This window comes from Phascolarctos cinereus, unplaced genomic scaffold, assembly GCF_003287225.1.
Source record: "Phascolarctos cinereus isolate Bilbo 61053 unplaced genomic scaffold, phaCin_HiC Scaffold_8;HRSCAF=390, whole genome shotgun sequence".
Classification (NCBI taxonomy): domain Eukaryota; kingdom Metazoa; phylum Chordata; class Mammalia; order Diprotodontia; family Phascolarctidae; genus Phascolarctos; species Phascolarctos cinereus.
This window is the reverse complement of record NW_027556291.1, coordinates 74,334,666-74,362,648: the sequence shown is the minus strand read 5'-3', so window position 1 is coordinate 74,362,648 and position 27,983 is coordinate 74,334,666. Positions and strand designations below refer to the sequence as shown.

Below are 27,983 nucleotides of genomic sequence, written 5' to 3'. Positions count from 1 at the left end.
TGACAGGGCGGCGTCGGGAGAGCGGAAGAGTCGGGACTCTTTGGTACAGCGGAGGGAGCTAGTGGAAAGGTGGTGCTCAGCCCGCCATCTTTGGTCCATTTCAGCGGCAGAGGTAGCAGCGGTGGGATCGTCGGCGAAGCCGGAAAGCAAAAACCAGCCAAGCCCAGCCCAGTGCAGCCATGGATGAGGAGTACGATGTGATCGTGCTGGGCACTGGCCTTACGGTGAGTCGGGGATGGGGGTAAGACACTGGGATCTCGGAAGCAGGACTGGGACTGGGACGCGGCGCCGCAGCTGAAGAGGAGCCCCGATGGGAATGCAGCACCCGCCCCCGCCTCCCCTCAAGCTCAAAGACCCCTCCTTTCTTCCCCCCAAAAAAAGAGAGCCTTCCCCTCCTCTCCCCCTCCCCCACCCAAAGCCTAGGTTCCCTTCCCCCCCCCCCGGCGCAAAGGCTGACCTCCCCCCAAAAGATTAGGCTCTTTCTCTCCCCACCACAAGGCCAGCCCCCCGAAAGTGCAGCCTCCTCTCCCACACCCTTCCAACCCATCCCCATGATGACCTTTCTTCCCCTATATGTGTAGTCTCAGTGTCCTGTGATCCCTGTATGCCTTCCTCTCATTCTCTCTCGAGTCTTCTTTCTGTATCCCCCAAATCAGGGCTACCTTATTTCACTCCAACCCTGAGGTTTACAGATAGTCCCTACCTCAGCCCTCTCCCCTCCCCCCATTTTCTTGGAGTGTTGGCTACCCACAGGACCACAGCGTATCTGTATGTATCCGATCACCACAACTCTGTTCCCCAAGATGATAAGGATATCAAACCCTCTGACCGTAGAGGTTGGAGGCTTCTACCCCCAAGTATCCTACTGCAGAGTAGGGGACAGAAATAATCCTACCCACTTTCCCTTCCTCGGGAGGGGGGGGAGGCGGGGTATGAGACAGGACCAGCACAGTGTTCATTACCCCTGTAATGGTTAAATGCTAGACGTAGGTTCAGAGCATCAGACATGTAATAGCTGTGCGACCCCAGTTAGTCCTTTTACTCTCTATTGGATTCATTAGTTTCCTCATCTGTAAAATTAGTACCTCCCAGCTCTAGAGCTAGTCACCTACAAGATGGTGGCCTGAGGACATGGGCAGGGTTGCGATGCCCCTACCACATAAATATTCACTGATCTTAAGACTAGGAAAAGGAGGCCCAGGGTAGGGCCATTGTAATATGGTCTTTCTCTGCTTCCAATTGCACCTGTGATCTGTGTAGCTGTGTTTGTCGACATTCTTACTGCTTCCTGGAATGGGATGTCAGGGTCAGGAAAGGGGGGAGTTGTTTCTGCACTGCTTGCCTTCATCTTGGAACCGAAATGGCTTTCCCCTAAAAACTGCGCCATGAAGAGATTAACGGAGGGATGGAAACCTACCTCTCCAACCTTTTGTGTGTCTGGTTGGGGGAAGGGGAGGGGCTCTCTTCTGCCCCTCCCCCCCTTCGGTATTAAGGTAAAGGAATAGACGTGCTGAGATTTCCATGCTGATCTTGGAAGAGGGTAAGTTCACATTCTTTTTCAAAACCCTTTCCTTGCTGGTCTCTCCCTCCAGGAATGTATTCTCTCTGGCATCATGTCTGTGAATGGGAAGAAGGTGTTGCACATGGATCGGAATCCTTACTATGGGGGTGAAAGTTCCTCTATCACACCCCTGGAAGAGGTGAGATGACCTGCTCCATTTTACCCAGACTCCATTGTCCTTTATAGTCTGACTTCCATGACCTGATCAGCTCTACGGAGGGTTCTGGAGGTGAGGCTGACATTGAATGAATCCTCCCTTTTCCTCTTCTCTGTCTCTCTTTGCTTATAGTTGTTCAAACGGTTTGACCTGCCTGAAGGACCTCCCGAAAGCTTGGGAAGGGGCCGAGACTGGAACGTTGACTTGATCCCCAAATTCCTCATGGCCAATGGTGAGTGGCAGGATATAGCTGGTGGTAGGCAATATAGGTAGGAGGAGGTGGGTGAATTTGGGGAAAGGGCTATACATATGGAGATGTCTCTCTTCCTCTCCCCATACTATCACAGGCCAGTTGGTGAAGATGTTGCTGTACACAGAAGTGACTCGATACCTAGACTTTAAAGTGGTGGAAGGCAGCTTTGTCTACAAGGGGGGCAAGATCTACAAGGTGCCATCTACTGAGACTGAGGCCTTGGCCTCCAGTGAGTGTCTCCAGCGTTTTTCATCCCAGTTATCAGGGGAGATCCTGTCATACCCCCTGAGAGCTCTAAGGTTGACTGGTTTCATGATAAAGATGGAGGAAGTGACTTGTCCAGGACACTGGGGAAAAGCCTGGGGTATATTAGGGAGTCATAGGTGGAGTAGGCAGAGCTTACCCATTGACAGAACCCAGGTTTAGATGTGGATGCTTTCCAGAGGGGTTAAGCCAGCAATATCAGAAGCATGAAATGTATGCAGAATACATACAAGGAAATTTAGGGAGGAAGGCTGGCCGCTAATTTAGGGGAACATCAGGAAAGGTTTCACGCATGTGTAAAGTCACAGGGATAGAAGATATGCCAGTGAGGAGACTAGTTTGGAGTTCTCAGCATTGTTAGTTGATTGATAAGGTAAGCTGGGGCTAGGCCAAGTAGGACTTGAAAACCAAACTTTTATTCTAGAGGCAATGGGCAGCCATTGTAGTTTGAGTAGGGGAATAATATGGTCAGACCTTGCTTAATTGAGATAATTTTGGCCGAGAAACTGATTAGGAGGTGATGAGGGCCTGTACATGAGAAATGTTGTAGAGCTAGAAACAGCAAGATTAGGCCTGTGATTGGCTTTGTGGGGTGATGGGGGGAGTGAAGAGTTGGGAATAATAGTGTCTTTGAAGACTGAAAGGATAGTGATGCCCTAGACAGAAACAGAAATGACAAAGTAATTTATGACAGGAGGACACAAGTCTAATGTGAAGGGTAATTTGTTAACATCAGGATGAAGGTTCCAGAGGTTATGAAGAAAGGGTAGGGTGTAAGGGTTAGGGTTAGAGTTGATTTGATTATCAATACAGGTCCCTAACCCTGCACATAAGGGTCAAGGCAGGAACTCAGTAGAGTCCTGGGAGCCAGTTTGTCATAGAAATTCGAGGTGTGTTTAAAGTACCCTCTAATCCTCAGCCAGGTCTCCAGTGTTAAGTAGACTATCTCCCATGGTAGTGGGGAAGGGTAGGATTTATAAATTAGGAAACTAAGGCCTGGCTGGAAATCACATATTGACTAGCAGAACAAGGATAGATCTGGAGTCTCCTGCTTTCTAGTAGTGTTCTTTTTTATCTCTAGTTCTTTCATAGTTTCTGCCCCCTTCTCACTGTGGGGGAGGGGGGTGGGTTGGTAAAGAAACTCCTTTCTCCCTTAGACCTGATGGGCATGTTCGAGAAACGCCGATTTAGAAAGTTCCTGGTGTTTGTGGCAAACTTTGACGAGAATGACCCCAAGAGCTTTGAGGGTGTTGACCCTCAGACCACAACCATGCGAGATGTGTATAAGAAGTTTGACTTGGGCCAAGATGTTATTGACTTCACTGGCCATGCTCTGGCACTCTACCGAACTGATGAGTAAGAAGACATTCCTCCATTTCCCCTTCTGGCCCCTTGCTTAACCTTGAACTGTACTAGCTTAAGGGCCCCCTTCTTTAACTGGCTGTGTTCTAGCACAGTCCCACAATGTTTTTGTTTTTTGAACTAACTTCCTCTTTCTCTTCTTTCCTTTTAGCTACTTGGACCAGCCCTGCCTTGAGACCATTAACCGCATCAAACTCTACAGCGAGTCTCTGGCCCGGTATGGGAAGAGCCCATACCTGTACCCTCTCTATGGCCTGGGAGAGCTACCCCAGGGATTTGCAAGGTGAGGGGTGAGGGGAATGCAAGCAGAGGTGGGAGCACAATAAGTATGTGAAGGAAATTATTCTCCAGTTTTGCTTTTGCTCTTTTTATTGTTAGCATTTTCCAGCTGGGGAAAACTGAGGCTTAGCAAGGTTTGGCAGTATAGTGATTACCCAGCCAAGGAGGTTACCAGCCCTGAGCCTAGGGTGATCTTTCATTGCTACCTCTTGGCTCTGTTCTCAATACCCAAAGCCTTGCTTTAGTACTGCTGTGCAGGCTGTCCACATTCCAAGGTTTCCAGTTTGGAATTTTGTTCATATGGATGAGTGAGAGAGAAGTTAACATAGCCTCATGAAAATATAGCCCTGAGGAGCAGCTAGGTGGCGCTGCAGTGGATAGAGCACCAGCCCCAAAGTCAGGAGGACTTGAGTTCAAATCGGCCTCAGACCAAACACTTGACACTTACTAGCTGTGTGAACGTGGGCAAGTCACTTAACCCCAATTGCCTTAAAAAAAAATGCAAAAAATATATATATAAAGCCCTGTAAAAAAAAAAACTAAACTGAACAGAATGAGTATTATTGATTTTCCCTGTTAGTTGGGGAAACTAAGCACTAGAGTGGGGGTGTGATTAAGCCAAAGTCACACTCTTAGTCTGACAGTCTGACAACTCAGTCCTGGGGACAGAGGGGCTCTCGCTCTCACAATTGTACTTCCTCCCTACCCCAGATTGAGTGCTATCTATGGTGGGACATACATGCTGAACAAACCTGTGGATGACATCATTATGGAGAATGGAAAGGTGGTAGGGGTGAAGTCAGAGGGGGAGGTAAGCTGCACCATTCTTCTGGAGATCTCTTTTTCCTCCCATTCTTTCCCTTCTCTTCCCCCTCCTGCCCCTCCCCCATCACTGTCAAAGGGCCACAGGTGGTTTTGACAAGTTTGAAATGATGGCTGGTACATTTAGCTTCATTTAGTCTTCAGTCCAAAGCTGGTTCCATTTTTTTCCCCTTGGGATAGCAGGGTTCTAGGTACTTTGGTTTTCATGACAGTACCAGTTCTAGGTTCTAAGTGTTGGGGAGAGAGATAAGGTAGAGCCACGTTGGGAGCCTGGGCTTTGAATCGAAGCAGCCAATAAGAATAAGCCAGGATGCCAAGCTACCTACCCACATGGAGTTTCTAATCCTCCAGCTGCAAAAATGTTGAGAATTGGTTACTGAGACTAGAGAACGGATGATGTCCGCCTTCGTGTGAATTTCAGTCCAAGGGGTTCATTGTTTCTCTTGTCAACAATTAGTTTTCTTAATTGGTTGAGGTTAGAGTTGGCTATTGAGGCCAAAAGCATAGGTTTGCTTCTTCTAGGGTTTAATGAGGTTACTTAGCCCCTTATATCTGGCCATTCTCAAGTCCTTGTCCAATGGGAGAGACCTATTTGAGTATGGGAAAAACTTAGTGAAGATCCCTACCTATTTGTGGAGGCCTAGCTCAGTAGGTCAGGGTGCTGCTGTCTCCCTCTCCCCCAGGTGGCCCGTTGCAAGCAGCTGATCTGTGACCCCAGTTACATCCCTGATCGGGTTCGAAAGGCTGGCCAAGTCATCCGAGTCATCTGTATCCTCAGCCACCCCATCAAGAACACCAACGATGCCAACTCCTGCCAAATCATCATTCCTCAAAATCAGGTCAACAGGAAATCAGGTGGGCAGTGCTGGTGTAAGTGAGTGGGCATTTGCGGCTGTTTCCTTGTAGCTGGATCACTTGTAGTTTCTTTGTATCTGATCCCCCCCCCCAATCATCTGATTTTCTTCACCTGCCTCATGGGGGAGATACTGTGGCTTACCAGATTCATGGGAGGTAACACACATCCAATAGACAGGGACAATGAACTCTTGGTTATCTATTGAATACAAATGGACTGGTTGGATTCCAACACCTGTAACTATGGCTGCCAGGGAACATGTTTCAATATGCACTGATTATTCCAGGCCAAGATGCTTTACAGAATCTTGTTGTTTTCTGGGTTATCCATGACTTAGCCCCCTCTTAGCCAATTTTCTACCCTATCATATCCATACGGAAATTTATATGGAACAGAGCTGTAAAATTAGCAGTAGCTATAGATGGAGAGTGAGAGGTCAATTCCCATTAACTCACTTTTCTTCTCTAAGACATCTATGTGTGCATGATCTCCTATGCCCATAATGTGGCTGCCCAGGGAAAGTACATTGCTATTGTCAGCACCACAGTGGAAACAGCAGAACCTGAGAAGGAGATTGAGCCAGCGCTGGAGCTGTTGGAGCCCATTGACCAAAAGTGAGAGGCTGGGAGGATGTGAAGAGTTCTAGGAGGGAATGTATTGGTGGCTGGGGAGTAGAGGGCAACTTGGGTGAACTCCCTCCTCTGCTTCTTAGGTTTGTGGCCATCAGTGACTTGTATGAACCAACTGACAATGGACTGGAGAGCCAGGTAACCACCTACCATTGTTGCATGCCACTTGTCCAGGTTGATTTTCCCCCTTAGGGAGGCTGGGATTAGTCCTGACCCAGACCAGAGGCAAGGTGGGAGGGTGTGGTGTGGCAGTGATAGGGCTCCTCTTATCTTCTGAGTATGGCTACCTCTAGGTATTCTGTTCCTGTTCTTATGATGCCACCACTCACTTTGAGACAACCTGCAATGACATCAAAGATATTTACAAGCGCATGGCTGGGACAGACTTTGACTTTGAAAACATGAAGCGCAAACAGAATGACGTCTTTGGAGAAGATGAGCAGTGATGGCAGGAAGTAATCCCCTTCCCGTTAGGCCCTCACCACCTTCTCCTGCCTCCCTTAGCACCAAGTTTTCTTCTCTCCCTTCCTATTTTTATTTCTACTTGGGGCTCAAGGGGAAGGTTTGGATGGGACACCTAAGTCAGTGATGTGCCCCTGCCTGCCCTCTTATTCCCTCCTCTGCACCTTCCTGTTAGGAACCCTTTTCATTCATTCCATGGGGTACCTTTCTTCTCCCTGCCCCCTACCCTAGGGAGTCTAGACTTCATGGAGGGTGGGAGTTCTCCCATTTTCTCCAATATTTGTTACCAATCTCCCTCCCCCTTGCCCTCCAACACATATAACATTATCATTTCTGTGCCCTGCTCGTCCTTACAGTCCTTTTTTTCCCTTTCCCAAACTCCTTGCCTCTATGGTGCTTTATTTTGGGGGGGGGGGGAGGAAGGGGAGCCTGAAAATGAAAAATGGAAGCAGACTTTTCCCTCCCATGTCTCAGGTGTCGACTACCCTGTCTGTCCCTGTGCTTCAGTTCTCATGAACATGCATATACTCGCTGCCTCTAACAGCCTAATCACTTATCCTTTGTCTTGACTCTCTGCTGGGCTGGAATTCGAGGGGGGTGGGGGTGGGGGTACGGGTATGGGACACAAAGCTGCTGCTGCTGCATTGAATTGTATTACCAGCCCTTTTTCCCTTAATTTATTTTAACTTATTAATGTATCTTTACATAGTGAATGCCTCCCTTCCCATTCCCCTTTCCCTAGGGTGCAGGAGAAGGAAGAAGAAAACTAATTTCATGCCCCCACCCCTGCCCCGGTACTGTCGATGCTGTATTAATCTTCCCCTTATTTGTGGGGAGAGGGAGCCCCTTCCTTTCCTAGTCCCTTTCCCCAGTGCAATGGCCACATGACGGGGGAGCAGACAGACCAGACTTCGGAGAAATTTCAGAGGGAAAGTTTACACAAGGAGGTGGGGAAAGGGACCAAACCCCTGCAATGGCCTGCCCTCCACCCCTAACCCTCTTCCCACCCCCCCCACGGAAAGTGGGGGGCGGGACCAAATGTCGACAAGTGACTGTGTGTGACTCCCGCTTTCTGTGTATCGGACAGGAGAAACAAGTCCCCAATAAAGCCTGTTTAAAAGTCCCTTGGTCTCTGGTCATTACTGGAGGGGCGGGGAGGAGGGGCCTCCGTGCTCCCGCCCACGTTACGTCACATGCTCCCCCAAGGACGGGGGAGGGGAGGGAGAGCCGAAAATGCGCTGAGGCTGCTGCTCACGTGGTGCTGACGTGGTAACGCGGCGGCGTCATCACGGGCTTGTGGGCCGCAGGCGGTGGAGACTTCTTCCTCAGCCCTCTGGTTCAGGCTACCGCCGTCCGCCACTGCCATGGCTCAATACAAGGGTGCCGTCAGTGAGGTGCGCCGCGCCATTCATCTCATGAAGAAGCGGAAGAAGCAGCGGGAGCAAATGGAGCAGATGAAGCAGAAGATCACTGAGGTGAGAGGGAAGGGAGGCCTCGGGAAAGGCGCTGGGCAGCACGGGGCGTCTCCCGAGCATGCGCGCTGGCAGCTGGCCGCTCACGGAGGCCTTGGCTCTCGAGAGCCTGGGCGCTCAGGCCTCTGCATCTAAGTCTGAGCTTGCACGCGCGAAGCCCGCGGGCCCTCTTCTACCTGGGGAGGCCCACCCGGTGCACCTGCCCCTTCGCTACGGCCTTCTTCCGTCTCACCGGGCTTAGGGGCGATACCGAAGATCTGGCTGAGCGTCCGTCCCGGCTGCCACCTTTGCCTGCCTCCCTAGGGAGAGGACGGAACTTGAGGTCTGTCCAAGCGATGGCGAGTACCCTCGGGGCCCAGTCTAAAGATGCGTTACGAACCGACCCAAAGCCAAATCCAAAGCAGCCCTCCCTTCTCTGGCGGGACACCTGTTTTGCCTGCAACGGCAAGTGCCGAGCACCAAGCAAAGTTGGAGCCTTCCGTGAGTCTGCAGGATCTGAATAACTCCCGCTACTTCGAGTGGAGCCGAACCAAATGAGAGGGTTATTGGGAAGTATGTCACTAAATAAAAAAGAATACAGTAGAATAGAGATCGTGTTAGCATGTGGTTTTCTAAGTCAGTAGAGGGCCAGCAGGGATCCCCACCTCCGGCAGCCCTCAGCCCCTAGCCCCCGGGTTCTATGGAGTTTGACGGCCTTGACGCCAGGCTGCACGTCGTGCCCGCGAGGTGGCAGCAGAGAGCCCTTCCCCTGGAGGCAGGAGGCAAGAGCTGAGTAACCAGGCAGACACCTAGTAGCCGCAGTGATGTTGGACGGGTCGTTAACTTCTGCCTGCCATAGTTTCCTCCTCTGGAATAGCAGCTACTCCCAGGGTGGTTACCAGGTTGTAAACCTTAAAGTGCAGTATAATTGCCAGCTCTTTTTATTATCTGTCTCCCTTGGCTCATGAAATTCTTCCTCCTGTATCCAAGACACCTGGTCCCATAATTCCTCTGCTTGATTGTCCAAGAACTTCTCCATTGGCCCGGGATTTCATCACTACAATCTCCAGGGCCGTATGGTGTCTTCCTCTCCTGATAGCCAGGAGAGGCCTCACAGATGTTCAGGCTTCTCCTCCAGGGAACTGAAGTCCATGTATCCCTGTGGAAGTAGCCCTTCCCTCTTTGGGCCTGGGCTCTGGCTCTCATTCTCTCTGCATTCCCTTTGTGATGTGGCTCAGGTGTTTAGCTAATAGAGAGTCTATTTCCACTGTATTTGGAGATACCCTTAATACCAGAACTAGGAAAACTTTTATACAGTATTTATCTACTACACTGTATTGAAGTAACCAAGTCCTCAGTGCTGGCAGTGAGGTCCAAGAACAATGCCTATGCATAACCCTCCCCACTCCCATCTCTCTAGTCCAGTCTATTTCACAAAATTGTTTAAAATATCTACTATGGGCAAAGCCTTGTGCTGGTCTAGGGATGTGAGGACAAAAAGAAACAATTCCTGCCTTTAAGGAATTTATGTTGGGGGGAGGGGGCAGGAAGGTAAAGAGTGAGACAATCTCCACCCTTAAGGAGTTTACATTCTAATGGGGGAGACTACTCTATGGAACAATTGCAGCCAAACAGGATGGTTCTGACTTGGGAATCATAAGCTGATTGGAATACTAGGGGAGGTGATTTATATTCCCTTTCTCATAGCAATGACAATATTGATTTGATTCCAGCTCCCAGAGAAGGAGGTGGGAAGAAGGAAGGGTGCAGAATACCCCAGGTTTGGAAGCATTGTATTTGGCAAAAAAAAAATGGCCAGGGTGCACTGTTGAGCCTGACTGGTGCTGGCTAGATGAGATGGGCTGTGGAAATTGGCATTCACTCCCCTGTCTGTTTAGTGGACTCCCAGAGTGGCTTTCCAAAGTCACTTAAAAGGTTAAGTACTGCACCATTCCCTATGGCCATGGCCTCTTTCAAGGCAGGGCTGATGGCTAAGAAACTGTCCAGAGGAAGGCAACCAGGACCGTGAGAGGCCTCAAGTACGTGCTGTTGAAAAAACTGAGCCTGTTTAACTTGGAGAAGACTTGGGGACTGGTAGGATGGAATGGATATGATAGTTATCTTCAAGTACAAAGCAAGAAGGATTTCACTTGTACTGGGAGCAATAGGTGGGAGTTGTGAAGAGATACATTTAGGCTTGATGTAAGGAACACCTTCCTATGCGTTAGAGCAGGAGCATCAGACTCAAATGAGCCTGGCTGCAGATTGACTTAGAAAACCACATCTTACTGGTATTTCTATTCTAGTACATTATGTTTCCCAATTCCACAGCTATGCCTCTGGCTTCAGCATTAAAGTGATCTCAAAGCAAAGGCAGGATAACCACTTACTAGGGCTGTCATAGAGGGGATTCTTCAGGTCGGGCTTGGGTCAGGTGGCCTTAGGCTGCTGCTGCCCATCGATGAAATTCTACAACAGATATTTTTACTTTATTCGACGAATGTGAAATCAAACAGACTTACAGGCACTTTGGATCACATATTCCATTTCACAGGGATAAATGATTACATACTTGGCAATATTAGAAGTAAGGTATAAAATTTAAAGAAGTAAACATTACATTGTACAATTCCAATTGAAATGGATTACAAAGAAACATACATTATATATGAATTAATAAAGAATCAGTTGCTTCTCGCTATATTCTTCTCAAGAGCTCATTCTGAGTATTGCCTAATTCTGTTATATGTTCAGTGTACATGTCCCTGCTCCATCTGATCCCATCCCATAAGGCTAGCCTTGGACTGATTTTTAATTTAAATAACACAATGTTATTAGAGGGATCCCATTCTCCTAGGGTCCTCACTGTCAGGTCATCTTACTAAACCAGAGGCTGACAGACTATCAAATATTTCTCAGTTTTGCCAGCCCCTGGCTATTTGGAAGACAAAGAATCTATTTTCAAAGGGTATGGTAGTAATGATAGTGATGGTACAGTTCTTACTGTCTAATTCTTTTCTTAAGGCCTCTCCCAATCGTGGAACTGTTGAATTTACCCAAATCTCAATGTTTCCTGGCACTTTGATAGCTTGAGCAAGTCTGTTTGAAGTAGCATTGTACCATCAGGTAATAGCCCCACTCAGTTGAGGGCCACAGTGGTAGAGGGCATGTGTAGGAGTGTTTCATTTGGTGCCCCACATCAACAACAATTTTTGTCTCCAAAACCAAAATTTCCATTCAGTTGGGCAGGTTCCTTATTACCTTTTTTGTAAATTAAAATAGAGATGACTGCCACTCCTTTGGGACATAACTGTGTTTGTGTGATGCATTAAAAACAGTGGTTAAAATGTGCCCCTCTGTCAGGGGTGAAGCAAGGATGCCCATTATCACCACTGTTATTCATTATTGTACTAGAAATGTTAGCTTTAGCAATAAGAGAAGAAAAAGAAACTGAAGGAATTAGAATAGGCAGTGAGGAAACAAAACTATCCCTCTTTGCAGATGACATGATGGTATACTTAGAGAATCCCAGAGAATCAACTAAAAAACTAGTTGAAAAAATTAACAACTTCAACAGAGTTGCAAGATATGAAATAAACCCACATAAATTATTAGCATTTCTATATTACCAACAAAGTCCAGCGGCAAGAGATAGATAAATTCCATTTAAAGTAACTATAGACAGTATAAAATACTTGGGAGTCTACCTGCTGAGACAAACCTAGGAACTATATGAACATAATTATAAAACACACAAATAAAGTCAGCTCTAAATAATTGGGAAAATAGTAATTACTCATGAGTAATCTGAGCTAATATGATAAAAATGATAATTCTGCCTAAATTAATCTATTCAATGCCATAGTAATCAAACTACCAAAAAATTATTTTATAAAGCTAGAAAAAATAACAATTCATCTGGAAGAAAAAAGTTCAAGAATATCAATGGGAAACAAAATGTGAAAGAAGGTGGCCTAGTCATACCAGATCCCAAATCGTTTTACAAAGCAATAATCATCAAAACAATCTGGTACTGGCCAAGAAATTGAGTGCTGGATCAGTGGAATAGATTAGGTGCATAATATATAGTAGTGGATGACTTTGGGGACAGGAACTCACTATTTGACAAAAACTTCTGGGAAAAATGGAAAGCACTATGGTAGAAACTAGGTATAGACCAATATCTTACATCATATACCAAGATAAGGTCAAAATGGGTACGTGATTTAGACATACAGGGTGGTACCATAAACAAATTAGGGGAGCATGGAGTAGTTTACTTGTCAGATCTGTGGCTAAGGGAAGAATCTATGACCAAATGAGAGCGCATTACAGGATATAAAATGAATAATTTTGTTTACATTAAATTAAAAGATTTTTGCACAAGCAAAACCAGTTAAGCCAAGTTAAGCCAAGATTAGAAGGAAAGCAGAAACCTGCAGGGGGGGGGCAGAGTTTTATAGCAAGTTTCTGATAAAGGCCTTTTTTCTCAAATAAATGGAGAACTGAGTCAAATTGATAAGAATAAGTCATTCCCGAATTGATAAATGGTCAAAGGATATGAGCAGGCAGTTTTCAGTGGAAGAAATCAAAGTCATATGAAAAAAGATGCTGTTAAGTCACTATTAATTAGAGAAAAACACATTACAGCAGCTCTGAGGTACCACCTCATACCTATCAGATTGGCTAATAGGAAAATGACAAATGTTGGAGGGGATGTGGGAAAATTGGGACACTGATGCACTGTACTGGTCCAACCATTCTGGAGAGTGATTTGGAATTATGCCCAAAGAACTATCAAACTGTACATATCCTTTGAAGCAGCAATACCACTACTAGGTCTGTATTCCAAAGAGATTTAAAAAAAGGGAAAAGGACCTATTTGTACAAAAATATTTATAGCAGCTTGTTTTATGGTAGCAAAGAATTGGAAACTGAGAGGATGTCCATCAGTTGGGGGAATGGCTGAACAAGTTGTGGTGTGTGATTGTGATAGAATACTATTGGGCCTTAAGAAGTGATTGATGAGCAGGATGCTTTCAGAAAAACTTGGAGACTTAAATGAACTGATGCAAAGTGAAGTGAGCAAAACCAGAACATTGTACACAGTAACAGCAATATTGTACAGTGGACTTAGCTATTCTCTCAGCAATACAGTGATCCAAAACAATTCCAAAGTATTTGTAATGAAAAATGCTCTCCACCTCCAGAGAAATAACTGTTGGAGTCTGAATGCAGATTGAAACATACTTTTTTTTTTTACTTTATTTTTCTTGGGGTGTTTTTTTTTTGGTCTGTATTTTCTTTTACATTACTAATATTGAAATATGTTTTGCATGACTGCACATGCATAACTTATATCAAATTGCTTACCCTCTCAGGAGTGGATGGAGGAAGGAAGACAATTTGGAACTCAAAATTAAAAAAAAAAAGTTAAAATTTGCTTTTATATGTAATTAGAAAAAAATAAAATATTTTTTTTAAAAAAATTCTTTAAAAAAAAATCTGCCCCTTTGGGTGTTTTTTTTTTTAGATACAATATTTCCCCCCCTTTCTTTAAAAAAAAATTATTTGTTTATTTTTAAGCATTCTTTTTTTTAATTTCAAGCTCCAGATTCTCTCTCTCCCTCCAGCCCCTTCCCTACCCCTTGAGAAAGCCAGCACTTTGATATTGATTACACATGTGAAATCCTGCAAAACATATTTCCATATTAGCCATGTTGCAAAAAAATAAAAATAAAAAATAAAGTGGAAAAAATTATACTTCAATATGTACTCAGAGTTCATCAGTTGTCTCTCTGGAGGTAGATAGCATTTTATTTGGAATTGTCTTAGATCATTGTATTGATCAGAGTAGCTAGTTCATTCACAGTTGATCATTCTACAGTATTGCTGTTACTGTGTAAATTGTTCTCCTGGTTCTGCTCATTTCACTGTATCAGTTCATGTAAATCTTCCCAGGCTTTTCTGAAAGCATCTTGCTCATCATTTCTTTTTTTTTTCCCCCTTTCTTTTTTAGGCAATTGGGGTTAAGTGACTTGCCCAGGGTCACACAGCTAGTAAGTTTGCTCATCATTTCTTAGAACACAATAGTATTCCATCACAATCATATACCACAACTTGTTCAGCCATTCTCCATTTGACGGGCAATTTCCTCAATTTCCAACTCTACAAAAAGAGCTGCTTTAAATATTTTGTACGTATAGGTCCTTTTCCTTTGATCTCTTTGGGGTACAAAACTAGTAGTGGCGTTTCTGGGTCAAAGGGTATTATGCAGAGTTTGATAGCCCTTGGGACAAAGTTCTAAATTGCTCATCATTTCTTGTAGCACAATAGTATTCCATTACATTCATGTACCACAACTTGTTCAGCCATTCCCCAATTGCTGGCCATCCCCTCAATTTCCAATTCTTTGCCACCATAGAAAGAGCTGCTATAAATGTTTTTGTATATGTGGGTCCTTTTCCCTTTTTTATGATCTCTTTGGGATACAGATCTAGAAGTGGTATTGCTGGTTGCCCTTTGGGAATAGTTCCAAATTGCTCTCCAGAATGGTTAGAAACATTCACAACTCCACCAACAATGTATTAGTGTTCCAATTTTCCCACATCTTCTCTAACATTTATCCTTTTTTTTTGTTTGTTTTTGTTTTTAGGCAATTGGGTTAAGTGACTTGCACGGGGTTACACAGCTAGTAAGTGCCAAGTGTTTGGTCTGAGTCCAGATTTGAACTCAGGTCCTCCTGACTTCAGAGCTGGTGCTCTATCCACTGCGCCACCTGGCTTGGGTACCCCCCCTTCTTTTTTTTTTTTTTTTGGTGAGGCAATCAGGTTTAAGTGACTTGCCCATGGTTACACAGCTAGTGAGTGTTATGTGTCTGAGGCTGGATTTGAACTGAGGTCCTCCTAACTCCAAGGCTGGTGCTCTATCCACTGCACCACCTAGCTGCCCCAACATTTATCATTTTCTTTTTTGTCATGGTAGCCAATCTGATAGATGTGATGTGGTACCCCAGAGTTGTTTTGGTTTGCATTTCTCTAATCAATAGTGATTTAGAGCATTTTTTTCTGTGACTATAGATAGCTTTAATTTCTTCCTCTGAAAAGTGCCTGTTCATATCCTCTGACCATTTATCAGTTGGAGAATGACTTGTATTATAAATGTGACTCAGTTCTCTATATATTTTAGAAATTAGACCTTTATCAGAGACACTAGCTGTAAAAATTATTTCCCAGCATTCTGCTTCCCTTCTAATCTTGGTTGTATTGGCTTTGTGCAAAAACTTTTCAATTTAATGTAATCAGAATCATCCATTTTGCATTTCATAATGTTCTCTGTCTCTTATTTGATCATACATTCTTCCCTTCTCCATAGATCTGACAGGCAAACTATTCCTTGCTCTCCTAGTTTGCTTATAGTATCAGCCTTTATATCTAAGTCATGTGCCCAATTTGGCTTTATCTTGGTATAGAGTGTAAGAGGTTGATCTATGCCTAGTTTCTGCCATTACTATTTTTGTTTTCCCAGCAGTTTTTGTTAAATAGTGACTTCTTATCCCAGAAGCTGAAGTGTTTGGGTTTATCAAATAGTAGGTTGCTATGGTCATTGACTATTGTGTCTTGCATACCTAACCTATTCCACTGTTTCACCACTTTATTTCTTAGACAGTACCAAGTAGTTTTGATGATCACTTCTTTATAAAACAATTTAAGGTCTGGTAGGGCTAGGCTGCCTTCCTTTGCATTTCTCTTCATTAATTAGAGGGCTGTATTCTTACAACATTTTAATCGATCCTTTATTGAGACTGGAGTAAATGGGGCACAAGATGGGTTCCCCTGAGTCAGCAGGAATATCATGATTCAGTATTAAAAGTATTCTTGATTGTAGGAAGGGTATCACTGGGTCTAGATGCTTTAAAAATATTCATGATTTTGGGGGGCAGAGCCAAGATGGCAGAATGAAAGCAGTGACTTGTTGAGCTCTCCTCCAAACCACTCCAAATACTCATAAAAAATGGCTCTAAACAAATTCTGAAGCAGCAGAACCCACAAAAAGACAGAGTGAAACAAATTTCCAGCCCAAGAAAACCTGGATGATTGATCAGAAGGGTGTATCGCGCCGGGCTGGGAGCGCAGAGCAGCGCAGTGTGGGCACGCAGGCCGCAGCAAACCTGGAGCAGGACTCAGAGGACTGAATCGTGGGCAGCTGTGGAGGTTTCCAGACTCCTCAATCCACGAATGCCAAAGACAACTTAGAAGGTCAATGGGAAAAGTCTGTTTCTGTCAGTGCTGAGACAGGAAGGTGGGGTTTCAGTTCCATTCCCCAAGAGCGTGGCCCTGGAGCTGCTTCCGAGCTTCCGGCCCACAGACTGAGGGGAATCCAGTGGCTGATCAGAGAGGGACTGCAGGGATCTCTTTGCCAGTGCTGAGGCAGGAATCTCTTGCTTTGCCCTGTGTGGATCTGGGTCACAGTTCTGGGCGGCAGTGCTGGGGTGAGGAGGAGCTAGCTGGTGGAGCTTGGAGTGGCTGTGGAGAGGTACCCTTCCTCACAGTTACAGGACAGAAAGAAATACTTGTGGTCACAGGCCAGGAAAGGAGTAAACACCTCGCCCCTTATCATACCACCTTGGAAGAACTGAAAATTTACAGATCCCTACAAGTATCTCTGAAAACAGCTATACAAACCCCTGAAGCTTGGGACAGTACATTCTCCACATTGGAAGCAGACTCTTACCTTAACAAAGAGTTTAAAACTCAAGTAATTGGCTGGGATCACGAGCAAGCAGCACAAAAAGAGTCAGACTATAATCTTACTTTGGTGAAAAAGAAGATCAAAATATACAACCAGAAGAAGACAACAAAGTCAAAGCTCCTACATCCAAAGCCTCCAAGAAAAATATGAATCAGTCCCAGGCCTTGGAAGAGCTCAAAAGGGATTTTGAGAAGCAAGTAAGGGAAGTAGAGGAAAAACTGAGAGTGATGCAAGAAAATCAAAAAACAAGTCAACAGCTTGCTAAAGGAGACCCAAAAAAATACTGAAGAAAATAACACCTTAAAAAATAGCCTAACCCAAATGGCAAAAGAGGTCCAAAAAGCCAATGAGGAGAAAAATGCCCTAAAAAGAAAAATTGGCCAAATGGAAAAGGAAGTCCAAAAGATTACTGAAGAAAATACTTCCTTAAAAATTAGAATAGAGAAATTGGAAGATAGTGGCTTTATGAGAAATCAGACACAGTAAACAAATCCAAAAGAATGAAAAATTAGAAAACAATGTGAAATATCTCATTGGAAAAACAACTGACCTGGAAAATAGATCCAGGAGAGAGAATTTAAAAATTATTGGACTATCTGAAAGCCATGATCAAAAAAAGAGCCTAGACATCATCTTTCAAGAAATTATCAAGAAAAACTGCCCTGATATTAGAACCAGAGGGCAAAATAGAAATTGAAAGAATCCACAGATCTCCTCCTGAAGAGATCCCCAAAGGAAAACTCCTAGGAATATTATAGCCAAATTCCAGAGTTCCCAGGTCAAGGAGAAAATATTACAAGCTGCCAGAAGGAAACAATTCAAGTACTGTGGAAACACAATCAGGATAACACAAGATTTAGCAGCTTCTACATTAAAGGACCACAGGGCATGGAATATAATATTCCGGAGGGCAAAGGAGATAGGATTACAACCAAGAATCACCTACCCAGCAAAACTGAGTATAATCCTTCAGGGGAAAAAATGGTCATTCAGTGAAATAGAGGACTTTCAAGCATTTGATGAAAAGACCAGAGCTGAATAGAAAATTTGACTTTCAAATACAGGACTCAGTGGAACATGAAGAGGTAAACAGGAAAGAGAAATCATAAGAGACTTATTAAGATTGAACTGTTTACATTCCTGCATGGAAAGATGATATTTATAACTCATGAGACCTTTGTCAGTATTAGGGTAGTTGAAGGAAAAAAATTATATGTATGTATATGTAGATAGATAGATAGAGGGCACAGGGTGAGTTGAAGATTAAGGGGTCATATCTGGAGAATAAAATTAAGGGATGAGAGAGGATTATACTCAGAGAAGAAGAAAGGGAGAGGTAGAATGGGGTAAATTATCTCACAAAAAAAAACAGAAAAGAAAAGTCTCTTACAGTGGAGGGGAAACAGGGGAAGGTGAGAGGGAATGAGTGAATCTTATTCTCATAGGATTTGGCTTAAGGAGGGAATAACATACACATTCAATTGGGTATGGAAATCTGTCTTACCCTACAGGAAAATAGGGGGAGAAGGGGACAAGAGAGCAGGGGGATGATAGAGAGGAGGGCAGATTGGGAAAGGGAATAAGCAATCAGAAGCAAATACTTCTGAGGAGGGACAGGGTCAAAAGAAAGAATAGAATAAATGGGAGGGCAGGATAGGATTAAGGGAAATAGAGTTAGTTTTTCACAACATGTGTACTATGGACGTGTTTTGCATAACTGCACATGTACAACCTATATTGAGTTGCTTGCCTTTTCAATGAGGGTGGGTGGGGAGGGAGGAAGAGAGAAAATTTGAAACCTAAAGTTTTAAAAACATGTTTAAAAAAATGTTTTCACATGCTACTGGGAAATAAGAAATACAGGAAATGGGGTACAGAAGTCTATCCTGCCCTACAGGAAAATAGAAGGGGAAGGAGATAAGAGAAGGGGAGAGAGTTAGAAGAGAGGACAGACTAGGGGAAGGGATATTCAGAATGCATGCCATCTTGGGGTGGGGGAGGGGGAGATGGGGTGAAAATTTGGAATTCAAAAATTTGTGGGAGTGAATGTTGAAAACTAAAAATAAATAAATTTATATTAAAAAAATATTCATGATTTCCACTTGAGGTATTTAGTCTACTATACATTTCATGTCAGTTTCTAGTATATGTTTCTATTAAGGTTCATTAATTCTGAAAATTGTATTCAACACTTAATTTATCTCTACTTGTCAGCAAGATTAACAGAAAAAATCAACCCATGAAATCGAGTTTTGCCAGTATGGTCACTCCTTCCAATGACACAGGTCATAGGCCATCATCTAATAGATAATGTTTGTGGGATATGTCACTCAATCACCCCATGGCCAAGTCTCTCTCAGATCACAGACAGACATTGCTGGACACAAACAAAGCCTTGTAACTTAATAATCCTAATGGACAAAGCTCTTTACATGAATCTGCTCATTCAAGCCAACACAACAATCTAGTGAGGCCCAAGGACTCCAGGGATCATTATTGTTATCTTACACATTAGAAAACTGAGGCTTAGAGAGCTTAACTGACTAGTCCGTACTCACATAGCTAGTAAGTATGAAAAGCAAGATTCGAAGCCCGATCTTCCTAATTCCAAGTCCAGCACTCTGTCAGCACTACACTGCTACCTCTCTGGAACATACACAGATAAGTAAATATAAGATAACTTGCAGAAGGAGAAATAAGGGTGGGGGGGGGGAGATTAGAAAAGGCTTCCCAGTGCAGGTAGAGCTTGGAAGGAAACTGAGGAGTCTAAGAAGCAGGAATGAGAAGAGAGTCTGTTCCAGCTATGTCAAAGGCACAGAGCTGGGACAGGGAGTTCTAGGAACAACTAGTTCAGTTTGTCTGGACTGGGGGTGGGGGATGATGGGAAATAAGTTTGGGTAGGGGTTAAGTGATAGACCAAGGAATTCCCATTTTATTCTAGAGGGAATAGGGAGCCATTGGAGATTTTTGAGCATGAAAGTGCACGTGATCAGAACTAGGCTTTCGACGTAGTCATTGGGCAGGTGTGTGGAAGATGAAGGCAAGGAAAATAGTTAGGAAGCAAGTTCAGTAATCCAGGTAAGAACTGATCAGTCAGTCAACAAGCATTTCTTCAGCACCTGCTGTGTTCCAGGCCCTGTGCTCAGTGCTGGAGATACCTAGCCAAAATAAGAGTTACATTCTATGGAGGGGGATGAGGGCCTCAAGTCTGGGGGTGCTTCCTGGCTTAGAGGGGAGAAGATGGATTTTGCAGGTGTTTTGGAGATAGAATCACCAGAACCAGGCAACTGGACAAGGGCTAGTTGCCTTTGGTCTCTGCCCCCCTTTCCTCCTCCCTGACCCCACTTCGCTGGAGTGTGTGTATAGGACACACAAGGGGACCAAAAGGCCTCAAGAAGTAGCATTTGGTGGAGATTGGGCAGGCCAGAGGCTCCAGAGTTAGGCTTAAAGTCTTCGCACATCCTACCCTCTTCCCTCACAGCAATTTCCAGGAGGAAAGAGGGCTATTGTTCCCTGGGATGATCTAGTGTACATTCTTCTGAGGCAGAAACAAGGACAGTCAGGGGTTAGAATCAGGGGGGCGGGAAGGCAATAATAGAGTCTGGGGCCATCATTTTGGTGCGCTCTGAGAGGTTTAGACCCCTCAAAGACTGGAGTATAGGACAGGGTCATCTGGAATGAATTCACAGACTGGAGCATTCTTTGAGTCAGGGGAGCAAAGATTTATTGTTAGGCTATAACGCAGGCAAGGATTCTTAAGGAACCTGCCATGGTGGGCAGAGCTCCTTAGGGAACTTGCAACCTAGCAGGAATGATGATAAAGGTTATATAGGAAAAGTAGTGAATTATGTGCCAAGTATGCTAATTAGGTGATAACATACAACTACATCATTCACTACTGGAAACCTTGGGGAGGGGGTAGAAGAGAGAGTTCCTAAAGGGTATATTTTTAGTCTGTTATGGCTGAAACGATAGCTTCAGGAGTTGACGTCTACAGCTTGACCTCTGGATTCTATACGGTAACTATGGGCATCAGTACGTGATAGTTCTGCTGGTACAAGATAGTCCTGTTCATATGAGGGAAATTCTACAGAGGTCAGCTTGCTCTTGTAACAGGGAGAGATAGTTTGCCTCACTGGGCCCACTCGTGAGTTATTGCCAGAGATAGGGTCCTTGGGCTGGAGGGAAACTGCCAGGGATAGTGTTTCTGAGGCCAGGGAGAAATTAGGGTCCAAGCATGGCACCCAAGCACCCCATCAAATTTGCAGAGAAAGAAATTGAGCTCCCTAGAAGGAAAAGGACTTGTCCAGAGTTCCCAAACAGGTCAGTGGCAGAGTTGAAATGAGAACTTCCTTCACTGTCTTGATTCCATTAATCCCTCTGCCACCTTCCCAGAGTTCTCTCTGGTATTCTTGACTGCCTCTGCTTCCCTCCACTCTTGCAGGAGAACATCACGAAGTCAAACATTGACAAGAAGTTCTCAGCTTATTATGACGCAGTAGAGGCTGAGCTCAAGTCCAGCACTGTGGGTAAGTAGGGAATGTTCTGTTGCTCTATCTAGCCTGTCATTCCCCATCACCTCAGCCCTGTCCTTACCAGCCTCCCTCATCTACCAGGTCTTGTAACCCTGAATGACATGAAGGCCAAGCAGGAAGCACTGGTGAAGGAGCGGGAAAAGCAGCTGGCTAAAAAGGAACAGTCCAAACAACTTCATCTGTAGGTGTCCTGGCCTTCCTCACATAGGCTACTGTGGGTGGGGGAGGGAGAGAGGAAGACAGACCTCAGCTGCCCACCAGGGGCAGGATAGGGGACTCTACCTTAGCACAGGAGCAATGTGCTACCACCAAGTGTTAGGGTTGCCCAGAATTCAGAGCTCTCTCTTAAGGGGACAATTTTCCTTCCTGTGGGACAGGTTTATACAGCTTTAGTTAATACACCTTAGGCCTTGAAAAATTAACTTTTGGGGGCAGCTAGGTGGCGCAGTGAATAGAGCACGGCCTGGAAGTCAGGAGGACCTGAGTTCAAATCTGGCCTCAGACCAAACACTTGACACTTCCTAGCTGTATGACCTTGAGCAAGTCACTTAACCCCAATTGCCTAAAAGAAAAAAAAAGAAAAAGAAAAATTAACTTTTGGCATTCAATCTCTTATATTTAGAGTATACCTGTTGGCCAATCTTTCTCCTTTCCTCTTATGAGTAAATTCTACTTTGAAAGATCAATAGCTCCCAATTCTAGCTCCCCACATCATCCCTTATCACAGTTTTGATGCAAATAGCTGCCCAAGAATTCTCTGCTGGAGTTCTGCAAGAGAAGGTTCTGTCAGGCCTGAGAGAGGTGGGCAAAGGGAGGGGTAACATGGAGGCCACTGGCTGAGGCTTGGCACACACCCCTCTAGAAAGTTAGAGAAACTTCCAGAAAAGGAGCACAAGAAGGAAGAGAAGTGGAAGATGTCTAACCTATCCTTCACCTTGGATGAGGAAGAGGAGCCTGAGGAAGAAAAAGAGGAAGATATGGAAGAGGAAGATCGAGAACGGGAAGGTGAGGAAGAAGAAGAGGAAGATATGGAGGAGGAAGATCTAGAACGGGAAGGTGAGAGCAGGAGAGATGGGAGGTTGGAACAGGCAGATGCCCAGAGAGGGAGAGCTGAGCAAGTCCTTACTGAGAGAGAGAAGAGAAGCAGGCTCTAAAGTCAAGAAGTAAATCGAATCAAAGCACATATCTGAACTTAGGCCCTGCCCTCTTGGAGCAATCAGTCTGAGTGGACAGGACTCATCCCTTTGAGAAATGAGCTAGCATTACAAAAGTTGGAATAATAGTTTAAGATAAAGCAGTGTGATTGATTGCCAAACAAATGGTGTGGGTTGGGTTCCAGCTGGGGTAGTCAAGGGAAGACTTCATAGTTGAATTGGATCTTAAAAGACTGCTAGAATTTAGTTAGGCAGAAAAGACAGGGAGGACTCTCCTGGGGCTGTGAGCAAAAACAGCAAAAACAAAAAATATGCCTAAGATGTGAACCATTTGACCAGACTATAGGAGAGTGCTAAGAAGGTCAGGCCAGAAGGGCATATTGGGGACAGGTAGTGGAGGGTCATCATTGTGTGGCTAAGGAGGTTGGGCTGTATCCCATAGGCAATGTAGACATGAACAAGAACAAACATGGTTCCTACCTTCAGAGAGTTAACAGTCTAAATGGAGAAGGTAAGGAAGACATATAAATAGCATATAGTCTTTGTCAACATGTATTGTGGAACTTGGGTCATCAAGGATTGTGCTGGAGGGTTGGAGAATCAGGGGTAGACTGAATCAGATTGGCACCTGGCATTGGTGACATATATCGGTTTGCCTACAGAGATCCCTTCAAAGAAGAGAAAATTAGGGAAAAACCCAGATGTAGACACAAGCTTTCTTCCTGACCGTGACCGAGAGGTAAAGACAACCCAGCTATTCCCAAGTTCCCCTTGAGTAGGGAAGCTTGTGTATGAAGTGTGTCCCACAGAACAAATTGTCTAACTTCAGGGTATTGATGATAGGAGAGCCTTGGTATGTTGAGGAAGGAGAATTGTCACTCAATGGGCCAGGCTCCCTTTTTTTCTTTTTAAAGTACATTTTATCAATCGCTTCTGTCTTTACACACACACACGTACACATACACACACACTCGCACTCACTCCCCAAATTAAACCCTTCCTCTTGAAAAAAACAAGCAAAAGCAAACATATAGTGACCACATCTGATAATACACTATTCCCTTTTCCCATTTTCTCCCATAGGAAGAAGAAAATAGGCTCCGAGAGGAACTTCGGCAGGAATGGGAGGCCAAGCAGGAGAAGATCAAGAGTGAGGCATCAGGACGTCCAGACAAACATTATATATATATCCCTGCCTCCATGGGACTAAGCTTGAGGAGGGCGGGGGATGTAGGGGGTAGGGGTGAGTCACCCCCCAGTCTTCATGGAGAGCACAACGTGGTAGAGATGGCTGGCTGGTCTGGGTTCCCTAAAAGAACCCTGAGGACTTTGCTCACATGGGGAAGTTGCCTTTCTCCAGTCCTGAGTGGGGGAGGTGAGAAACATCTAGGCCGAGATATTTCAGGGTACTTCTAAGTCTGGAGCTAAGAGGAAAAAATTTTGCCATTTCTAGGTGAGGAAATTGGAATCACATTTAGTTACTGGGACGGCTCTGGGCACCAAAGGACCGTAAAGGTAGGAAATGGTGCTGTCTGGGAGAACTGAGGGCAAGGTCAGATTTAATCCTATCTTAGCTGTTCCATTGCTCAGGCAAGGCCCTGGTTTTAGACTGATTGCTTAGTGGTCAGCAAGGAGCAGGGGGAGGGTTATGAAAATCATTCTGGACTAGGAAAGACCGTAACTGTCTGTGAGTGACTGCCCTGCAGGATGCCCAGGATACAGGTGCAACCCTTGCCTGGGCTGCTAGCTAGGGCAAAGGGCAGAAGGGGGAATCCTTTCTTGCTCCTTTGCTCTTTCACCCTCTGAGACGAGATCTGACTTCTTGCATCCCTTTCCTCGTCCTTCTGATCAAGGCCTGTCAGGGCACCTGAGGGCCTGAGTGAAGATCTCCAGCCCACTGGAAAGTTAACCCTCAGTGTTTTATCCCTTTCTCTCTCCCCAATTGTTTTGACTCCTGGGGCTTCCGTGCTGTCTCCATTAGATGAAGAAGGGGAACACAATGCAACAGTTCCTGCAGAAGGCCCTGGAGATCCTGCGGAAAGACTTCAGTGAGCTGAGGTCTGTTGGGCCCTGGGCCAGGAGAAGGTGCCTCCAATTGTGTCTCCCCACCTGCTAAGTGATGCTAATGCATTTCTGGGAGAGAGCTGGAGCCCAGCTATCCTTTCTGTCCTGGGTAACGTGTGCATTTTAACAGGGGCCTCTGGAACCAATTCCCCTGCCTTGCTTTGTTGTCTAACCCAAAGACATGCTTAGCTTTTGGCATGTCTAGCTGGGTAGGCTAGGAGGCTAGTACTCTGGAAGACTGGTGGGAAATTGATTTGGGAGCATGGTAGTACTGCCTCTACCTTCCAGCCAGCCTGCTGTCTGACTTCTCTAACCTGAGGGGATAGGAGGCTGGGGAAGCCTTGGACACGTTTCTGACTGTCTTCCTCTACCTCACCCCCAGGTCAGCAGGAGTGGAGCAGCTCATGTACATCAAGGAGGATCTGATTATACCTCATGTGAGTGCCTCCTTTTGGCTCCAGGGGACTTTGGGCAAAAGATGGGAAATAGCCCGAGGTGGGGTAGGGGAGTAGCAGGAGCCAATGGGGGAACCATGTGGGCCAGGGAAACCCAAGGATGGTAACATAGCCGCTCTAGAACAGGGGACAGTTGCTAAAATAGTCCGCTGCTTGCTTCTTTGATAACATTTCCCTTTCTCGTGCTGTTGGGCCTAAATGTATGTTAAAATAACACCTCACATTGTCTAGCCCCGGCCTGTACAACCTGCAGCTTACCAAAAGATTTCCGGCAGCCCACAAAAAATCTGGAAAGCCTTTTGCATGCCACAAGTAGCCCTTGGGCTGCAAGTTGTGCAGGCCTGGTCTAGCCTTTTATGGTTGAAAGTGCACATTCGTGAACTTTCTCTATATTCAGTAAAATGTCATTGGATCTTTACAGTCAAGGTAGGAATTCTTTGCAATTTACAGATTAGAAACAGAAAGCTTGTGATTTGTCCAAGGTCTTATAGCTAGTTAAGTAGCAGAACCAGAACTGAGATCCAGGTCTCAGCCAGTCAGTAAACATTGATTGAGCCCCTGCTGTTTGCCAGGCACTGTGCAAGGTCTAGGCATAGAAAAGAAGCAAAAGACAGTCCCTGCCCTCAAAGAGTTTTCAAAAGCTAGTCCAGTGCCCTTTCAGTGGTACCATATGGCCCCTTAACAGATCTCCCTTCCTTGAGAACATGCCAGGGGATGTTGGGTAGGGAATGCTGGCTGGGCTTAGCAGGTGACTGGTTCGTGTATGTGAGGAGGAACTACCTGCCGTTCTATCCTGTGGGCCCTGCTTCCCACCCTCACCTCTGCCAGATGGTTCAATGACCCCTTGCTCCCTTCTTGTTGGCTTCCAGCATCACAGCTTCTATTACTTCATCATCACCAAAGCCAGAGGAAAAAGTGGTGAGTGAGCCCACAGAGGTGGCAACTCTGGGTCCTTTGGGTGCTCTGAGCCCCTGGGCTGCTGAAGATGGGGCTCAGTTTTGCATCCTAAGCCATGGCTTCTGCCGCTGGGTACTGGCCAAAGGAAACAAATTCCCCTCCCAGCCCTGCTTTGAGGCCTGTGCCTTATAGGCAAAGGAAGAACCTGACTTCAGCTGCTGTTTCCCACCAGGCCCACTCTTTAACTTTGATGTCCATGATGATGTTCGACTGCTCAGTGATGCCACAGTAGAGAAGGATGAGGTGGGTGGGCAGTGCCAGGGAAGAGCTTTGGGGGTTGATGGGTAGCTAGGACTTGGGAGGGGGATGTCTCTTGAAAGCTATGGATGAAGCATCCAGAGAGTGGGGCTTAAGTGGGGAGTTGGGGAATCAGAGTAAGATCTCAATGGGACCTTTTCCTCTTAGTCACATGCAGGAAAGGTGGTGCTAAGGAGATGGTATGAAAAGAACAAGCATATTTTCCCAGCCAGCCGCTGGGAGCCCTATGACCCAGAGAAAAAGTGGGACAAGTACACGGTGAGGGGCTAGAAGTTTAGGGCAAGGATGGAAGGGTGGGGGGAGATTCGGGACCTTCTGAGGGCAAGTGGGAGCTGCTAAGCAATGCCCTGTTGTGAGCCACTCATCGTTGCTTAGGCTGGCATTGCCACCCTGAAGGGCAGTTTAGGGGCTTGGAGGAGGTATTGGGCAAGGCCCAGGTGGCAGCTACTAGGCACAAGACCCTTTCAACCCCAACCACAGCCATTTCTAGCCCTCCTGGTTGCTTTTCCCATCTCTGGACATATGCCTATACATTGCTCCCCACCCCCAGCCTACACTCAATCCTCCACAGCCCCATAAGAAAACAAGGTGCAATTCTGAGGTCTGAACTATATTAATGATTTGTTTTTTCTCCCCCCCCATTCTTTAACTTGCCTCATTCCTCCTCTACCTGGCTGTTTCTCCCATGCCTCTATTTCACCACCCTCCTCCCTAAACCTCACAAAGATCCGATGAGCACCTGTAAGAGACAGCATGTGATCTTTTTCATTTCACCTCACCTCTTCTCCATCCCCACCCACCCACCCACCCACCACTCTTTCTCGTTTGTTAAGCCTGACAGAGAAAGTTAGCAGCTGCCTCCAGACATCCTTCCTTTCCCCCTCACTCCTCCTTCCCTCCCCTATTGTGGGGCTTCACCCTTCCGACTGGTTTTCTAGGTGTATCTAGGTTCCCTAGGTCCACATATCCAACTGGGAAGCAGATTCTGGGACCGGCACAGACTGGGTGGGACTGTGGCAGAAACGGTCCCTGGATTTCTACTTCCTAATTCAACTGTTATTTACATGTTTCTCATTTTTGAATAAATAAACTTTTACGTGAGAACTGGAGCCCCTATGTTCTGAGCCCTGGGCTGAGTAAAGTTGGGGGAAAGAGAGGGGCACTGAGCTAAGTAAGCTCTAGGGATATAAAGAAAGGTAGGGGCAGCTAGGTGGCACAGTGGATAGAGCACCTGCCCTGGAGTCAGGAGGACCTGAGTTCAAATCCAGCCTCAGACACATACCACTTACCAGCTATGTGACCCTGGGCAAGTCGCTTAACCCCATTGCCTAAACAAAAAACAAAAAAAAAGAAAGGTAAAAGCCTGTCTCTGCCCTTGAGGAGCCCACAGTCTGATGGGGGAGACAACATGCAAATAACTAGGTTGTTAGCCATAGGTGGATTACATGGGAGATCACCAGCAGAGGGAAGGTATTAGCATTAAGGGGGAATGGGAAAGGCTTCCTGGAGAAGGTGGGATTTTAGATGAAAATTGAAGAAAGCCAGGAGGTGAGGGTGAGGAGGGAGAGCCTTCCAGGCAGGAGAGATGGACTGCCAAAGAAAAGGCCCAGACATGAATAGCCAGAAGGCCAGTGTCCTGGATCCCAAAGTACATGGAGAGAGAAACAGTTAAGGAAAAATAAACAGTCCAGTGGCCACATCTAACAGTGTGTG

General features: G+C 45.5%; 2 protein-coding genes across 8 annotated transcripts; both read left to right on the top strand.

Moving 5' to 3' along the window:
- Window positions 1-78: 78 nt before the first annotated feature.
- On the top strand, window positions 79-7,768 carry GDI1 (GDP dissociation inhibitor 1). 2 transcript variants are annotated; one of them, XM_020975613.2, is made up of 12 exons: window positions 79-224; window positions 1,593-1,700; window positions 1,851-1,950; window positions 2,066-2,200; window positions 3,393-3,591; window positions 3,749-3,880; window positions 4,588-4,687; window positions 5,382-5,553; window positions 6,024-6,168; window positions 6,267-6,321; window positions 6,477-6,638; window positions 7,388-7,768. In XM_020975613.2, the coding sequence occupies exons 1-11, from the start codon at window positions 180-182 to the stop codon at window positions 6,627-6,629; spliced, it is 1,344 nt and encodes a 447-aa protein (XP_020831272.1). In that variant the 5' UTR covers window positions 79-179; the 3' UTR covers window positions 6,630-6,638; window positions 7,388-7,768. The 2 variants fall into 2 exon arrangements, with proteins under 2 accessions (XP_020831272.1, XP_020831271.1); XM_020975612.2 differs by having other exon boundaries at window positions 6,477-7,768.
- Window positions 7,769-7,899: 131 nt separating this feature from the next.
- FAM50A (family with sequence similarity 50 member A) lies at window positions 7,900-27,374 on the top strand. 6 transcript variants are annotated; one of them, XM_078147915.1, is made up of 14 exons: window positions 7,900-8,120; window positions 21,292-21,376; window positions 21,464-21,563; window positions 22,245-22,438; window positions 22,979-23,047; window positions 23,199-23,275; window positions 23,620-23,686; window positions 23,990-24,051; window positions 24,518-24,594; window positions 24,983-25,037; window positions 25,925-25,973; window positions 26,185-26,255; window positions 26,418-26,528; window positions 26,997-27,374. In XM_078147915.1, exons 1-14 carry the CDS (start codon window positions 8,010-8,012, stop codon window positions 27,003-27,005), a joined length of 1,137 nt encoding a protein of 378 aa, XP_078004041.1. In that variant the 5' UTR covers window positions 7,900-8,009; the 3' UTR covers window positions 27,006-27,374. The 6 variants fall into 6 exon arrangements, with proteins under 6 accessions (XP_078004041.1, XP_020831273.1, XP_078004040.1 ...); XM_020975614.2 differs by having other exon boundaries at window positions 22,245-22,387; window positions 26,418-27,374; XM_078147914.1 differs by having other exon boundaries at window positions 26,418-27,374.
- The last annotated feature ends 609 nt before the right edge of the window (window positions 27,375-27,983 follow it).